Genomic DNA, 19398 nt, shown 5'->3' on the forward strand with positions numbered 1-19398 from the left:
TCCTCACTTGTTAGGAGGAAAACAGTTTTTAGTACTTAAATTAATAAGCACCTATACAGGCATGTCTAAAGGTCAGCTCCCGGTATTTTCCCCTGTCCACCTGATAAATCAGGGAATCTTGGGGCAATGCATCAATTGCTTCATATACACTGACAACACTCTCCTACCACCCAACTCTACAACCTGTGAGAGATGCACTTATATAGCCAAACTGGAAGCCAAGCTCTCTCCAGCCAAGACTGTACTAGACAGTCAATAGAAGAAGTTAAACACCTGCACCACACCACACCACATATAACACATAGTCCATCAAAACATACACCACCTAAACCCACACATAGTAACACAAAACACACACCTACATTCACGGAGGCTCTCAATAAAAATCTGCCCAAACAACATAGACCTCCAAAGCTGAAACACAAGCAACCACCACCCCCCAAAACTACCCAAATGACACATAGCCCACAAAATCAGTGTGCACTCAACTTCAGCCATAAGGCAAAACAGTATACCCAACACACTGGTCACAGGTGACTCTATAGTCAGGCACACTGACATCTCACTCAACAGGCTAAACAAGGAGAAAGTTACTGTCAGGTACCTGTTGGTTGCCAGGATTCACCACATAATGAAAACACTCAGGTCACTCCACAGCAAGTATAAATATGACTCTGTCATTGTCCATGTTGGTGTGAATGACCTGAGACATACCTCCCTGGACCACATGAAAAAAGAGACATGGAAGAGCTGTCGGATCATGTAGCCCAGGCAGGTATGACCCTAGACCCGAGTAGCATCCTGCCATCGCCCAAAATGCTACGACAACAGAAGGAGAAAATGATTGACTTTAACAATTGGCTAAGCTTCTGGTGTCATTCTAAGGGGATCCAGTGTCTGTCTGCCTAGGACAACATGATCAATACACCACGATGCTTTGCCAGAAATGGCCTGCACCTGTCACCCCTGGGATGCCGGATACTGGCTAAGGCTCTTGCCACCCCTATAGTGCCTTTTTTAGGCAAGGTTCAAATGACAAACTCACCATCATAGCAGGTATAAGCAAGCAAAATCTGAGGGTAATGCTACTCAATGCTAGAAGTCTAAACCTCGAAATGCACTCATCGAGGCACTCCTTAAAATAGAGAATATCGACATCTGTGCAGTGATGGAGACCTGCTTCAAGGCTCCAGAGAGCACCCCTACATTACCAGACTAGCCACCTAATCTGGACTGAAACACTAAAGGAGGAGGCGTGTCCATATTCATTAAGGATATCCACACCTCCAGGCTAGTTGCTCAACATAATGCATCTGAAATTATCCAAGTGCAACTAACACTGGGAGAGACATCAATCAAGGTTGTAGCTTGTTACAGATCCCCCGCCATGCCCCAGGATGCCCACTTCACTTTTCTTGATCTTCTTCTTCTTCTTCTTCTGTCTTTTTCCAGTTAAGGGTCACCACAGCAGATCACCTGTATGCTCCTGATTGGCAGTAGAGTTTTACGGTGTTGAGTTGCCAGCCCAGTGCCCAACCTTCCACAGAAGGCACACACATACAAGCACTCATGCCTAGGGCCAATCTGGAGTATCCAATCCACCTACAGCATGTCTTCGGGATGTCAGATGAAACCAGAGCACCCGTAGGAAACCCACATGACCACAGGCAGGACATGCAGACTCCGCACAGAAAGCACCCTAGCCAAGGATAGAACCAGAGAGTCTCTTGCTGTGAGGTGGCAATGCTAACTGCTGCAACACCATGGCTGACCACTCCATGTTTCTTGATATACTGGGTAATATTAAGGTACAGCCCAATACTCTAATAATGGGCAATTTCAACTACCCACCATCAATTGGAAAATCTATTCATGTACTAACTCATTTGCTCAACGCTTTCTGGAATTCATAAATTCCAATGCCCTGGGTCAGCTTGTCCATACTCCCACCAGGGGCAGCAATATCCTGGACCTATTCATTGCTAATATGGGCATCTGATGTTCCATGCCAGAGGTCAACTCCTTGCTGGTCAGAAGACCATAGATATCAATATTCTGCTTCCACCCCCCATTAAGGAAACCACAGTAAAAAACTTCTCCAAAGCCAACTTCATGCTTCTTAAGACAGAAGTGGGAAGCTTCATGACACCCATACAGATGGAAAATAGAGGTATGACTGCTGAATCCTACACAAATGCACTGTATAAGCACATACACGAGTGCATGGATCGTGCCACCCCCAACAGAACCAAGATACTATCCTCCAAAAAAAGGAAGCCAATCTGGTGGTCCCCTGACATAAACAAACTCTAAAACAGAAAGAAGAAGCTGTTGCAAAAAATACCCTCATTGCAGGAACTCCCTGGTCAGCCTCAGTAAGAAGCTGAGTTCCCTCATAAAATCCTCCTTCATATTGTTAAACATTTATTCATTCATTCATTTCTTAATACAAATAATAATAGTAGCACAGTTATTTAAGGTTTAGTCATATAGAAAATACCTTTGGGGTGGATTATGTTAACTGTAATTTGATTGTGGTTAGTTTCACTTTTAGTAAAATGTATTGTATACGCTAAATATATTTTATATATATTTTTTATTTAAAACATCCTATCAAATTACCAATATATGAATAGTATTATATCATGATACAAACGTATTTCGTGGTTATTAATATGCACAACAGCACTTTAACAAAAGTATTTGAGAAAGGGAACAGCAGTGTACAAAAGGGTTAAAATTGGTTCAGACAAGTCATTAAATTTAATTATTTCATTTTATTTTGTTTGAGATTATTGAATGATTGATTTAATTTGCAATTATTGAACAATTATGTAATTAAGAATAGTATAAAACTGTGAGGCACTGTGTAACAAGTATTCTGATGAAATCTGCTTAGGGCAGATGAAAGCGCTCAATCTGGTGGATTTATTGGTGTAATAAAGACTGAAGGTTTGTTCGAACGGAGTCCGTTTTTATTCATGGTTGCAGTTTCGATTTTTTCATACTAGTGTTGTAGTTTTTGAGACTTCGTTAACCTATATTGGTAAAAGCTTAAAAGACCGTTCACCACAATAACTTTTTATCAGTGCCTGGAATATGGAAGCGAGTTTGAACGATTCCACTATCGTTGGTTTTGATGTGGAAATTAATGACAGTGTAAATTTGTTGCAGACTCAAAGGGAGGTTTCTCAGCTCAGAGAGGAGCTTTCATCGCTCCGTGGGGACCTCACAAAATTGATTGAATTATTTTCGCAGGAGGACCGTGTAGCTGTAGCGAGACAGAAAGAGAACGAGAACGCCGTAGCCAGTACCTCGGTGCGCCCAGTGACGTCATCTCCACGCTCGGATCCAGAGAGTCATGGTGGATTGAAGAGAAACGATGGGGCAGAGATGCAGGCTAAGAGAAATGCTTTCAACATGGATGGAAAGCAGTCGGGTAACAACGGAACAAAACCTTTACCGGAGAACAGGGGACTGTCTAATCAAAATAAAAATTCAAAAGGTACTGTAAATTTTAACGCTCAAGCTATTGACTATACGGCAACATTTTCAAACAAGGCACGGCAACCTGTTGGTGTGGTTGAAAATTATGCTTCTAGTTTCAAAGATATTCTAGAAAAAGTATATGTGTTTGATAAATCGTTGAACCCAGACCGTGATACAGTACAACCATCTAAAGGAAATGTTTTTAAACGAAAAGAAGAAACATTGCAGGACAAGATATTTGATTTTGAGAAAATGTTATATAAATATAAATGTTTACAGATAGACAATAATTATTTGCACCAATGTTTGATTAAAAAAGTGGTCCCTCAGGGACTAAGATTTTATAAGTACCCTTTTGGTATTCATTACACTGAAAATGTGTTGTCAGAATTTTATTCTTTTTTTGATGACTGTGGTTTGGCTTTAATAACAAAACTTATAAAATACAATGAAGTGCAACTGAAGAAAATGTTGAATGATGTTAACTGTGCTCAAACTGAAATTGTGAATGATTTAGTTTTTGAACAATATGAGGGTTTATATTTTAGAATTTTGAAAAGAATAGAAAACAAAGTGGAAAAAGTATATCAAAGGAAACAGGGTAAATTACATAGAGACATGGAACAGTATAAAAAAGGTAAAAGTTATCCCCTCCCCTTTCAAAAAGTTTGGAAAAATAAGGAGAACCAGGTAAAAAAGAAGGATAGAAATACTTTGAATATTAATGATGGTGGGGGAAATAGGAGAGTTGAATTTTATGAAGGACATGAACAAGGGAAATATATTAATAGGAGAAATGGTCATTTGGATGAGTTAGATTCCTTCCATAAAACTACAGAAGTTTTTTTAGGACCCAGGAGATCAGAAAGATTAGCCAGCAAACAGCGGATCCCGTCGGATCCAGGTCCACAGGACCATGTGGGTGGAAGCGATTTTGTATGGAGGAACATGGGGAGGAGAGGGAGATAGATACAATTAGACAAGAAAACAATGGGATTACCTTCAAATACAAAGGATATATGATACATAATTATGCGAATTTGAAACTGGAAAAAGAACATTTTGAATTGTTTTCAAGGGGATTTAAGTTTGTGAGGGCAACCCCTGGAGATTTAGCAAAAATTCTGATGGAACTGAAAGTTTATCTGAGGAAGTTGAATTTAAGTTTAATTAACAAACAGGAAGAACTTTCTAATAAGAATAATAGAAACTTACAGGGTAGCTATTCCACGGGTAATACAGTTACTACTTCTCAAAGTTTAAAAAGAAGTAGCATTTATAACCCCACTACATCCGGTTATTAATATGTTTGAGAATATAGTAACTAACGAGGTTTATGAGACCTATAGTCAGAACCGGAAAAGGTTTACAAACAACAATTTAAAACAAACTGAGATCAAACTTCTTAATGCCCTAAGAGAAAATGTAGATTTGAGGTTCATGCAACCTGACAAGGGAGGTGGGGTAGTTATTTTTGAGCAGAAAGTATATGATGAGGTATTACTTGGCATGTTGAGTGATAATGAAACTTATACAATGGTTTCATTTAATGAGATCCAAACGGCTTATAGAAGGATAGATTCACTATTGGAAGAATACCTCACAGAAAATAGGATAGAAATTGGGATTTATAATTTTTTAAAACAAAAGCATCCACGTATATCCCAATTTTTTGGAATTCCTAAAATTCACAAAAATATACAAAAACCCCCCTTCCGTCCCATTGTCTCAGCTAAAAGTTCTAAGACACACCCACTGGCTGTATTTATTGATCAAACATTAAAAAATGTAGTAAAGGAGCAGGAACATTTGGTACAAGATTCATGGGATTTCTTGGGTAAAATTAAGAAGGAAAATTGGTCTGAGACATGTAAATTGGTTACCGTGGATGTCAAAGACCTTTTCACCTGTATTCCTAGGGTTGAAGGATTTGAATTTTTTGAGAATGTGGTCCATAAATATTTAGAGGCTTCAACAGATACAAAATTATTATTATTAGAAATGACAGAAACTGTATTGGACAACAATTTTATAACCTTCCTGGGAAAATATTACAGGCAAATGACAGGAGTGGCTATGGGGGCGGCTTGTGTCCCCATATATGCAAATCTTGTCCTCCTTGGTTGGGAGGAAAAGTAAATTTTTCCAAGTACATTCAGGAAAAATATTAAGGTATATCTTAGGTTTCTGGATGACATCTTCCTTATTTGGGAGGATGGTCATGAAAATAAGTTGGAGGAATTTATGAAATACATTAATGGAACTACTAATTTTTTGTCATTCACCCACGAAGTTCAGGATCAGAGTATTAGTTATTTGGACATCATTTTAAGTAAAAAAGTAAAAGGTTTTAAGTCCAATGTTTTTCGTAAAGAAACATGGTGCAATTCTTACCTTCATTATAATAGCCTACACCCGTTTCATCAAAAGAGAAGTGTTATTAAAGGACAGGCTGTAAGGGTTGCAAGAATGACCTCTGAACATGAAGATTTATTGAGTGAGTTTAGATTCTTGATGAAAACATTTTTGGAAAGAGGTTATCCCAGGGAATTAATTGGTGAAATATTGGAAGAGGTTTATTCTGGATGGGGTATGAAATACAAGCCATTGTTAGGACAAAAATTTACCTGTAAAGAGCATTCAAGTACCAATACTACGGATTTTTCCAAAGCATGTATTATAGAATACAATGAATTTACAGACAATTTTACCAGAATCTTAAAAGAAAATTGGTCTATTTTAAAGACCAATAAAGAAATCTATGATATTGTGGGGAATAAACCATTATTGACTTACAAGACTGGTATGAATTTCAAGAGGTTATTTGAGAGAGGTAGAAGTAATTTTGATAAAAAAGCAAAGAAAGGTACAACTAAGTGTGGCTGTTGTCGACAATGTAGATATATTAATCAGGCTGAAAACATAACATTAACCAACGGTCTTAATAGCAAGGTATCCTTTTGTAAGGGTAACTGTTGCAGTAAGATGCTAGTTTACTTAGCCACTTGCACTACATGTACCTCCTTTTATGTAGGCAAAACTGAGAGGGCACTAAAGGAGAGAGTATACGAGCATATCAATGATATTAGGATAAAAAAGGAGACAAGTGCCCTTTATAAACACTCTGTAAACTGCGTGGGCTTTATTGATTTCAAGTTTGCCATTTTAGAGTTAATGAGAATGGACACCAGGGGAGGTGATTTAAAGAACCAGTTATTGTTGAAAGAGATTAAATGGCAGTTGAGACTGAAATCAAATTATATGCCAGGCCTTAATGAATATATCAACATCAAGGCTATATTGATTGACAAAGCTGCTTCGGTTTAAAATTTATTTTCTAAATATACAATATTCAGTAAAAAATATAATGCTTAATATTTTTAAGAATAACTATCTATCAATCTAATGGTTGATTGACAATTGTGCTTACAATAATGGTATAGTATATTTGTCATAAATGTATAATAACAAGTTATATTTCTCTCAATTGATTTAAATGCAATTTTCTCCTTCCTTTTTCATTCAATTATGGTATTTGTTCACATGTTTCAATATTTATATAAGCCACACAACATTTTTCCACTTGTGTGAATATAATATATATTAATTATCATTATTAAATTGATATAGATTTGTATATATATAACAACAATTTTGTGGTATTTTTAAGACTTTTCTATAATGATTTTATAACATGTGTATATATATATAATTATTTATATAATTTTTAAATTTTAATGTTTAATATATATATTGTATTTTTGGTTATTTATTTTTTCTATTTTTTATTTAATTGTCATCAAATTGGTAATTTTTAAACATCTATTTTAAAATCCATTTTTTCCTTCATATTGTTAAGCATTTATTCATTCATTCATTTATTTCTTAATACAAATAATAATAGTAGCACAGTTATTTAAGGTTTAGTCATATAGAAAATACCTTTGGGGTGGATTATGTTAACTGTAATTTGATTGTGGTTAGTTTCACTTTTAGTAAAATGTATTGTATAAGCTAAATATATTTTATATATATTTTTTATTTAAAACATCCTATCAAATTACTAATATATGAATAGTATTATATCATGATACAAACGTATTTCATGGTTATTAATATGCACAACAGCACTTTAACAAAAGTATTTGAGAAAGGGAACAGCAGTGTACAAAAGGGTTAAAATTGGTTCAGACAAGTCATCAAATTTAATTATTTCATTTTATTTTGTTTGAGATTATTGAATGATTGATTTAATTTGTAATTATGGAACAATTATGTAATTAAGAATAGTATAAAACTGTGAGGCACTGTATAACAAGTATTCTGATGAAATCTGCTTAAGGCAGATGAAAGCACTCAATCTGGTGGATTTATTGGTGTAATAAAGACTGAAGGTTTGTTCGAACGGAGTCCGTTTTTATTCATGGTTGCAGTTTCGATTTTTAAACAAGGAGAAAGTTACTGTCAGGTACCTGTTGGTTGCCAGGATTCACCACATAATGAAAACACACAGGTCACTCCACAGCAAGTATAAATACGACTCTGTCATTGTCCATGTTGGTGTGAATGACCTGAGACATACCTCCCTGGACCACATGAAAAAAGAGACATGGAAGAGCTCTCGGATCATGTAGCCCAGGCAGGTATGACCCTAGACCCGAGTAGCATCCTGCCATCGCCCAAAATGCTACGACAACAGAAGGAGAAAATGATTGACTTTAACAATTGGCTAAGCTTCTGGTGTCATTCTAAGGGGATCCAGTGTCTGTCTGCCTAGGACAACATGATCAATACACCACGATGCTTTGCCAGAAATGGCCTGCACCTGTCACCCCTGGGATGCCGGATACTGGCTAAGGCTCTTGCCACCCCTATAGTGCCTTTTTTAGGCAAGGTTCAAATGACAAACTCACCATCATAGCAGGTATAAGCAAGCAAAATCTGAGGGTAATGCTACTCAATGCTAGAAGTCTAAACCTCGAAATGCACTCATCGAGGCACTCCTTAAAATAGAGAATATCGACATCTGTGCAGTGATGGAGACCTGCTTCAAGGCTCCAGAGAGCACCCCTACATTACCAGACTAGCCACCTAATCTGGACTGAAACACTAAAGGAGGAGGCATGTCCATATTCATTAAGGATATCCACACCTCCTGGCTAGTTGCTCAACATAATGCATCTGAAATTATCCAAGTGCAACTAACACTGGGAGAGACATCAATCAAGGCTGTAGCTTGTTACAGATCCCCCGCCATGCCCCAGGATGCCCACTTCACTTTTCTTGATCTTCTTCTTCTTCTTCTGTCTTTTTCCAGTTAAGGGTCACCACAGCAGATCACCTGTATGCTCCTGATTGGCAGTAGAGTTTTACGGCGTTGAGTTGCCAGCCCAGTGCCCAACCTTCCACAGAAGGCACACACATACAAGCACTCATGCCTAGGGCCAATCTGGAGTATCCAATCCACCTACAGCATGTCTTCGGGGTGTCAGATGAAACCAGAGCACCCGTAGGAAACCCACATGACCACAGGCAGGACATGCAGACTCCGCACAGAAAGCACCCTAGCCAAGGATAGAACCAGAGAGTCTCTTGCTGTGAGGTGGCAATGCTAACTGCTGCAACACCATGGCTGACCACTCCATGTTTCTTGATATACTGGGTAATATTAAGGTACAGCCCAATACTCTAATAATGGGCAATTTCAACTACCCACCATCAATTGGAAAATCTATTCATGTACTAACTCATTTGCTCAACGCTTTCTGGAATTCATAAATTCAAATGCCCTGGGTCAGCTTGTCCATACTCCCACCAGGGGCAGCAATATCCTGGACCTAGTCATTGCTAATATGGGCATCTGATGTTCCATGCCAGAGGTCAACTCCTTGCTGGTCAGAAGACCATAGATATCAATATTCTGCTTCCACCCCCCATTAAGGAAACCACAGTAAAAAACTTCTCCAAAGCCAACTTCATGCTTCTTAAGACAGAAGTGGGAAGCTTCATGACACCCATACAGATGGAAAATAGAGGTATGACTGCTGAATCCTACACAAATGCACTGTATAAGCACATACACGAGTGCATGGATCGTGCCACCCCCAACAGAACCAAGATACTATCCTCCAAAAAAAGGAAGCCAATCTGGTGGTCCCCTGACATAAACAAACTCTAAAACAGAAAGAAGAAGCTGTTGCAAAAAATACCCTCATTGCAGGAACTCCCTGGTCAGCCTCAGTAAGAAGCTGAGTTCCCTCATAAAATCCTCCAAAGCTAGTTATGAAAATAAAATTGCCACAGATTCTAAAGACAACCACTAAGCATTCTGCATCTATGTCAAGAATCTCAATGGTGACACTCAGATCTGCTATGAGCTACAGCACAATGGCAATAGATATACAGAACCAACTGATATTGCCAACATCCTGGCAAACTTCATCCCCTCCTCACTCCCCCAAAGAGCCCATCACTATACCGGAAGAATGCAAAGCCCCTGTAATCATGGCTGCACAAGTAAAGATCGCACTCTCCAAAGCCAAGAACACAGCATCGATGGGACCCGACAACATCCCAGGCTGTGTTCTGCATGAACTACAGAATGAACTGGCACCCCACCTAAGTGCCATGCTCCATCATAGCCTCACTTCAGGCTTTGTGCCTACTGAATGGCACACAGGGAAGGTTATCCCACTCCACAAAGAGGGTGCCACCATGGACCCCGGGAACTACCGCCCCATTAGCCTGACAAACCTGGTCTGCAAGGCCATGAAATGTATCATCTTGGAGCTTATAAACAAGGACATAGGTAATCTCCAAACTCTGGACCCCATTCAGTTTGGGTTTGTAAAAGGTAGGTCATGTCTTCTAAACCCGATTGACTTCTTTGAAGCAGTCACCAGAGCCATGGATGAGGGTAAGGTGGTGCACACAGGCTATCTGGACCTCGCTAAGGCTTTCAACACCATCCACCACTCTGGAATTATAGATACACTCACTAGACTGAGCATAAATCCCTATGTCACAAGATGGGTGGTCAACTGGCTCACTGACAGAACCACACAGTGAAAGTAGCCAACTCCAAATCCAACTTCAGACCAGTGACAAGTGGAGTACCGCAGGGCTCAGTCCTGGGTCCTCTCCTGTTTGGCATCTACTTCTCAAAGGTCCAGGCTAATACAGCAGGTCTTTGGCTAATGAAGTTCACAGATGACTGCAAACTAGGTGCCATAACAGAATTGTCTAATGATGTGGACATTCTACAAAGGGGCCTCACTGAGACTGATGCTTGGTGTCAAAGTCATGGCCTCAAGCTCAATGCCAAGAAGTGCACTGTTATCCCCTTTGGGAAAAACACTGTACCCATGAACTACCACATAGGCGGTAGCCTACTAAAGACCAAAAGTGTGATAAGAGACCTTGGGACACAGGGGGACAGTAGTCTATCCTTTGATAATCACATTGCCACAGTAGTCAGGAAATCCTTCTGCGTGGCACACCTCATCACAAAGGGGTTCACCTCCAGAAAAAAAAGAGGTCATTGTTCCTCTCTACTCATCCCTCATCATCCCTCATCAGACCCATTACAGAGTACAACTCCATGTTACACATGTACCTCGCAAGACATCTACAACTAGAAAGGGCACAGAAATACCTCACTAAGAGGATTACCAGCCTCAAACAGATGCCATACGCAGACTGTCTCACAAAACTCCAGCTCTACACCATTGCTTATTGCTTACTTAGAGGGGACCTCTGCCTAATATACAAAGCTATGTCAAACCCAGATCTGTTGGACATGCTACACTTAAAGAAACCCCAATCCCTCTGAGCCACATGCTCCAGGGACCTAAACCTTCCCACCACAATAAACAGAACATGCTGGAGGGATAGATTCCTGTCCCAGAGACTTCCCATGCTGTAGAACAGACTACCCGTTCATGTCAAGCAAAGCTCCTCATTAGCCCTCTTTAAGAAAATTTCGACAATTGGATGGGAAATAGGAAATCCACGCTGGGATCACTTCTGTGGCTCTGCTAGACAGGGGCACAGGAAAATAACTTTCTTGGGTGGCGAAAGCCAGGGAATTTTTTTGGCTAGGCTTATATAGGCCCCAGGGCCAATAGCCTAGTACCTACCTATAAAAAAATCATATAGTACTTAAAAAATAGATAAACAAGTAAAACACAACACTTTTACAGAGAGCCCATTCTCTAAGCACAATAATGCCCTCCGGGGTGTGTGTTAATGTGTAATTAACACTGTACCGTGCATTAATTACACATCAACACACACCCTGTCAGGCATTATTGCTTTTTTCACATAGTTCCCACCTACATCTAATTTTGAGGAAATAGTCCTCAGTTTTCTTTTCAGCATCCCACATTTCACAATTCAAATGGATTGCCAGACATTCAGTAATAAATGTATGGGTATTGCAGGGTCAACCGATGGCTGATGTGGTTTGGTGAAGTAGGGTACATGACCAAGCAAAGTCAGCTGTGGGTAAACCTGCATTACCTACACCTTAGAGTGATATACAGCTATTATACAATGCCTTTATTTAAAAAGGTACTTACCTTTTCTGAAATAGTGCAATTGTATTTCAGAGTCTAGTTTATTTTCTGAATTTTCTCATTAATGTAATCATCTGAGGATAACTTTACAAGCACTGTACAAATTTATGCTCACATTCATGTTAAAAATTACATAATCCATTTAGTTTAGGGGAACTACTGCCATTTTATGAGTATATAGTGGTAGCTCATGATTGAAAGGTGTGGTATAGTTTGTAGTATTTTTTTAAAATAAAACATTGACTGTTTGAAATCTGTAGTCTATCAAATACAGCTTCCAGCAAAAAGGAACATAGGAACAATCCAGGCAAGTGATCACTGGAACCATAAGATCCTTGGCTATATACACCTTTAAGTAGAAACACTTTAAAATTCATGCCACCATCTTTGAGTACGTAATAAAGCTCACTTCCCAAATTAAGTAAGACTATACATAATAACCCTGGTGTAAAATTGTGTTGACCTATTCAGTCATCAGGGCTTGTTTTAAAAATAGCCAAACTAGTACACTGACCTTCAGTGGTAACTTATTTCATATGCTGAGAATACTTTCAAGTTAAGAATCTATCCCTGCAATGAGCCTTGTTAATTTGCTGGTGTAGATTTAGGTCCGTAGTACAAGTATTTACAGAGCCAGTGGTTTTGCAAAGAAACAGGTCAAATAGGACTGGGTCTTTCATGACTCAAAATACAAGACACAGGTCACCTCAGAGCAGAATGTGGACTACTGACTATAAGGAAATTTTGCTAATCTAGCAAGACAGTTGAATGATTTAAGGTTTTTAATCTTCTTGGTGAGAAATAGCTGCAGTGGTGATGATGCGGTAGCGTTGTCACCTCACAGTAAGATATTGTCCGGTTCGATTCTCAGCTAGAGCGTCTTCTGTGTGGAGACAAGCGTGAATGGGCGTACCTTCATTGAAGGTTATGCATCAGGGCTGGCAACTCGGCATGTAAAAATCTACTGCCATTCATTAGCGGACCAGAGTTCCGCTGTGGCGACCCCTAACCGGGAAAAGCTGAAAGACACAGCAACAACAATCTTCTTGGTGAGAAATCTTCATGGTCTTTCTTGTCTTCCTGTCTTTCCAGTTGAGCAATATTTTTTGAATTTGTTCATACCAGTGGGGGCACTGTATATGATGATGTGTTTGATCAGGGAGGAGTACAATGGTAGGATGACTTCTTTGGATCGTGAATATATTCCCTTGGAAATTATCTGGTCCAGACAGAAGGATTTCCTGCCAATGGTGGGAACGTGATGACCAAATGTTACTTTGCTTTACTAGATAAAGTTGTTTTGGGAACCTGAATGTCAAATATTCTTGCAACTTAAATCTCTTCAGGTAACTGAAGAGAAATGTTGATAGCAGTGATGAAATTCTACAATGACCTCCCACTGTGGTAAGTACTACAGATCAATTTTAGATCTTAAATGTAACAGAGCTTCAAAATGGTGTCATAAAAAGAAAAATAGCCACTGTATAATAAACAAAATGAAAAGCCCTATGAAGTAATTTTGTCAACAGTGTACACATAAACAATCTTTCTTCTTATCTACACAATATAGCAAGTGTTTCTCTGGTTGATTGCCATACTCCAGATAAAATTGCTATAATTCTGAAAATTAGACAATTTAAAGAATATTTTACACAGTTAATGTTATTAAGAAAAAAGGGCAATTAGAATAATTACCTTTGTTGTAAGACTAGATGCAGCAGATCCAGCCATGGCTCGGCTTGTCACATGACCACGGAAAACAGAATTCACTGAGTTGAAAAAGCTAGATTTCCCAGCTCCTACTGGTCCAATGAGTAAAATCCTCACTTGAGGAATGGAACTTTGGATGGGTTTGTAATTTTGTATAGATTGCATGTATTCTCTCCTTTTCCTGTTGAAAAAGAAACACATTTATCACTGTGAGCTTAAATATTTGATGGTGTGTTGCAAGTGACAATAAATATTAAACTACACAGTTAATCACTTAATGAATTACCTATTGTTTCAGCTAAAATGTGTGAAGTCAGAACAAAACAGTATAGCACAGAAACAAATGTTACAAGTACATCAGTTTTTGCTACTTCTGTGCTAGTATCACTGAAAATAAAAATTCTCCAGTCCATATGTTTTATAAAAAGGTATTAAACTGCAGTGAGAACATGATTCCCTTTGTAGAATTCAGTTTCAATGAAAAAACATGATGACATGTTTTACTACAACAGTATGCTAGGGTTACCACCTGTCCCTCTTTGGGCAGCTGTGTCCTGCAAAAAAAAAAAAAAAAAACAACTAAAAAATGGCAGATATCCCGAGATTTTAGAACAACAAATATTTCTTAAGTTTTCTTTAATGGTTGCATAAAACAATTATTTTGCATCTGAAACACCCAAATGTTATAAGAAACAGAATAAATAACTCAAATACTATAAGAATAAGCTTTGATTCTGGCAAAAAGTGAAGTTCTGTCCTTTGCACTGGCCTTGGATATGTTTTATCCTGCAAAACTTCACGTTTCTACAGAAAATGTCCCACTTTGGGTAATTGAAAAGGTGGAAACCTTACATTATGCCCAGTAATGTGGGCTGCTTTAGTCCAAACAAGATTATCTTCTTTTTTGTATAAATTTCACTACTCATATTCAGCACTTACAGCATTTACAGATATACTGAGGCAGTTGCTATTAAGAAATTATACAGCATGACAGCTAAGACTATTCCTGAAAGAAGATAGTGGGGTAGTCAGAAAAAAGGATGACATGACTGTACAGTGTTAAACAGCACAGTCAAAGTATCATGATATGGCTTTACAGAGATTAGACATGCATGATTTCTGGCATTCCACAGCCATACTGGGAACATTGCTGCATAATGAAACTTTGCAACCAAGATAACAACTGTAATCATGCTTTTGACACAACTGTAGTATGAAGAGTCAAATTATTGAAAGGAAAGCAGCAGGAAGGTGGCAGGGTTGATGCTATCAGTGTCCAAACATGCATGGAAGTGCAATATAGCTGCAACAAAGGCACTGAAGGCAGCTAATATAACAGCACCAGAGCAACGTACCATTTAATTTTATCATATAGACTGGGTGGAAAGGGAGAGATAGAGCAGGCAGAAGTGGAGAACAGCAAGCAAAAAAACATACAAATGGACTACAAACAACTGATGGAGAGTAATAGAAAACAATGGAGAACAGAATGATGGGGGAGAGGGAGGGGTCTGCAGAGTGTTCCAGAAAATACCTCACCCAAATATTAGTTATCTGCATACCTGATATCATGAGCAAGCTCCACTTCTGATGACCTGATGGTTGGGTCTGCTGGCTGTGTGACCATATCAGCCACACAAGGATAAACACCAGGGTACCAATTTGAGAGGTCCTCCTCAGGTGATGCACTTCCCTCTGGGTGACCCAGGAGAGCCACTGCACACTACTCTCAGATGATTATCCTGCACTCCTATCTCTGAAAAAGTGACAAGGGAGGCCACCAATGAGTCTCCAAGGTTGCCTTCCACTGGCTGACATTCTTCACCCTGAAAAGAGAGGCAGGCCTGGAGATGGCTGGAGACCTGGTTGTTGGTACTGTGATGGCTGTAGAGTGCAGCAGCTGTTGTCTCACCACTGCCTGCATTATTACTGAAGCTGTACAAAAAATAAATGGAGAAGAAAACAACAAAGTGAAAAAAGTGACAAAGAGAGATACACATGCGAGTACATGCGCAAATGCACACACACACACACACACACACACACACACACACACACACACACACACACACACACACACACACGAGTGTGTTCTGGAGGTGCTCCTCAGGAAAAGTATCCTACAAGTATGAGGCCTATTCAAAACACTCCAGCTGAGAGCTTTTTAAGTTGCAGTATTTGCATTCCTGAAGGAGAGGGTCAACTTGAAAGTCTCTAGGGGACAGGACAGGGAAGGTTGCAGTGCTACTGAGGGATCATGACTTGGCAGAGCACACAGGAATGCGATCAGGTCCTGTCACTACTCTGCTGTGTATGGTTAACAACAGCTTTTCATATGCACTTGGATTACATGACATTCTACTGATGATATGAGACCGCTACAGACTGTGCTATCAGCACAGGTCTGATGGACAGTAAGCATAGAGAATATGCCTGCTGCTGCTGCCACCACACTATGGCATGGGATTAGAATAGTTACACTATAATAGCACACAGGTCTGTGGCCACCAAAAGGCTCCTGAGATAGTGTTAGGCCAAAGGTCATCTGGCTTAGACAGCCTTGCAAATCCACACTGGTCCACATGTGTAACTCACAGGTTGACAAGTCCTTTCACGGAAGAGATGGCAATGGCTATAAAAGTGCAACACCATGGAAATGAAGGTGGTACAACAGGCCCTTGTACATCTTTGAGAAAGGTTAAGCAGATAAGGCCTTCTGGAACCAAGTGCAACAGGGACTGGTGCAGGACATCAATGTAGTGTGTGGCCATAATAAAACAAATAATACAGGTAATTGTAGAATTGCTGATAAGTTACTGCATGCCAAGACCAAGGCACATGAAACTGCCAGGGACAGGCTGTTCATATTGGGGTGGATCACCAGCACTAAGGCTTCTAAATCCTCTCCAGGGAAAGTGAGAGAAAGCTCATATCTGGTGGTGTCTTGGATGTGGGAGGTGGACTGGTAAAGACTGTCAATGTCTGCACAGAATGCATCAGCTGAGCATTAGCATTTACCATTCCCAAAGGAAAATTACTTACAACTACGAATGGCTTACTCAGACAAACACGTATGCATTTCTGTCATCCTGAGATGTCAGAGCTACAACAGTGACAACCAGCAGAATAAGGTAAATATGTAACCATTACATATACAACTAGTAAGCAGCAGTTTGTTTTCCACATGGTGGTGGAAGTCACAAATATGATCCAGCATTTCCACATGAGTGCTATGTATTAACAAGTTCCACTGGGAGAGGATCCAGCACAACAGGTTGGAGCATGCCTGATGTCAGCAGGTCACCAGTGGCTGATGCTGATGACATTATGCTCATGAAACAGACCAATGACATAATGGCCCTGTTAGAAACACTAACAGTGGAGGAACACTCCCAGCAACTACAGATGAAATGTTGATGGTGTAGGGCAAGATGAAACTCTGGTATCATGTGTTCAGTGATTAACATCCAGTCCACTTCAGACCCAGCCCTGATACATAGTTGTCACCACCACAGATGGCATCACTGGTCTGCATTGCCTCTGAGGTTTGCACACACAGCAAAGGGGAAAGGTGAGTATTTTTTCATCACTACCAGGACTCCAGGAAATTCTAAGGCCTAGGCATTATCGTTCGCATCAACCAGTAAATGTGCAGGTCAATGATCAAAGCACAGATGGCATGCATCTCGGATATGTTGAATGTGTTCATGACTTGTGTAAGGAACTTCAGTTGCTGCTGGAAATGTAGGATACCCTGTAAGGTATTCAGAGTGACATGGCATATAGGGACCAGTTATGCTGGTTAAGGGCACTAGTGGCCCATATGGCAATTATTGGTACAAGCAATGAGGATGTGGCAAATGGCCACCATAGCCATATTAACATAATGATGTTATGATCATATGCCAGGTTTATGCAGACAGAACACACCATTCCAGAGATAGCATCACTGTTTACACTGTTCATGGCTACTTCAAAACCTAGGAATGCATAGTTCCATGGTTGTGTTGGCACTCTTCTGGCTCTATTGAGGGCACACCCACCAGGCAAGCCAATCAGAATATGATAGATTGATCATATTCTCCTGAAACACTGCTTGGAGAAACACCTACCCATGCCCATTCCCATGGTCATGGATGCCAACATTGCACTACAATCAGGGCCACAGTGGGGTTCCCATGGATAAGATACCTCTAGTCCTAACACTACATGAGCACATAGGTTCATAGGTAAGTACTAGGCTATTGACCCTGGGGCCTATATAAGCCTAGCCAGAAAAGTTCCCTGGCTTTCACCACCAAGGAAATTATTTTCCTGTGCCCCTGTCAAGCAGTTCCGCAGAAGTGATCCCCAGGGTGAATTTTCTATTTTCCATCCAGTTGTCAAGATTTTTCTTAAAGAGGGCCAGTGAGGAGCTTTGCTTGACATGAATGGGTAGTTTGTTTCAGAGTATGGGAAGTCTCTGGGACAGGAATCTATCCCTCCAGCATGTTCTGTTTATTGTGGTGACAAGGTTTAGGTCCCTGGAGCATGTGGTTCAGAGAGATTGAGATTTCTTTAAGTGTAGCATGTCCATCAGCTCTGGGTTTGACATAGCTTTGTATGTTAGGCAGAGATCACCTCCGAGTAGGCGATATGCGACGGAGTAGAGCTGGAGTTTTTTGAGATCTACGTATGGCATCTGTTTTAGGCTGATTATCCTCTTAGTGAGGCACTTCTGTGGCCTTTCCAATTGTTGTAGGTGTCTTGTGAGATACCTGCCAAATGGGGCATTGTACTCTATAATGGGTCTGATGAGGGATGAGTAGAGAGGAACAATGACCTCCTCTTTTCTAGAGGAGAACCCTTTTATGATGAGGTGTGCCACATAAAAGGATTTTCTGACTACTGTGGCTATGCGATTATCCAAGGAGAGACTATTGTCCACCTGTGTACTGAGGCCTGTTATCACACTTTCAGTGTTTATGAGCTACCGCCTATGTGGTAGTTCATGGGTACCGAGTTTTTCCCAAAGGGGATAACAATGCATTTCTTGGCATTGAGCTTGAGGCCATGAATTTGACACCAAGCAGCTGTCTCTGTGAGGCCCTTTTGAAGAATGTCTACATCATTAGGTGATTCTATTATGGCTCCCAGTTTGCAATCATCTGCAAACTTTGTTAGCCAAAGACCTTCTGTGTTGGCCTGCACTTCAGAGAAATAGATGCCGAACAGGAGAGGACCCAGGACCAAACCCTGTGGTACTCCACTCATCACTGGTCTTTTGTCGGACTTGGAGTCAGCTACTTTTACTGTGTGGATTCTGTCAGTGAGCCAGTTGGCCACCCATCTTGTGACATAGGGATTTATGCCCAGTTTAGTGAGTTTATCTATAATTCCAGAGTGGGGGATGGTATTGAAAGCCTTGGCGAGGTCAAGATAGGCTGTGTACATGACCTTGCCCTCGTCTATGGCTTTAATGACTGCTTCAAAGAAGTCACTCAGGTTTAGTAGACATGATCTACCTTTAACAAACCCAAACTGAGTGGAGTCCAGGGTTTGGAGGTTACTTATGTCTTTGTTTATAAGCTCCAAGATGATATGTTCCATGGCCTTGCAGACCAGGCCCGTTAGGCTAATGGGC

The 19398-nt window shown here is 40.1% G+C and overlaps 1 protein-coding gene across 1 annotated transcript in view; it reads right to left on the bottom strand.

Moving 5' to 3' along the window:
- The window catches only part of LOC122812818 (interferon-induced protein 44-like), a 453365-nt gene that overhangs the window by 270846 nt on the left and 163121 nt on the right, over nucleotides 1-19398 (bottom strand). The window contains exon 3 of the mRNA XM_044084871.1: nucleotides 13761-13956. Coding sequence (XP_043940806.1) covers nucleotides 13761-13956 — 196 coding nt within the window. The remainder of the gene's footprint in view (nucleotides 1-13760; nucleotides 13957-19398) is intronic.

Source organism: Protopterus annectens, chromosome 10.part0 (assembly GCF_019279795.1).
Source record: "Protopterus annectens isolate FY-2018-M chromosome 10.part0, PAN1.0, whole genome shotgun sequence".
NCBI classification, from domain to species: Eukaryota; Metazoa; Chordata; order Ceratodontiformes; family Protopteridae; genus Protopterus; species Protopterus annectens.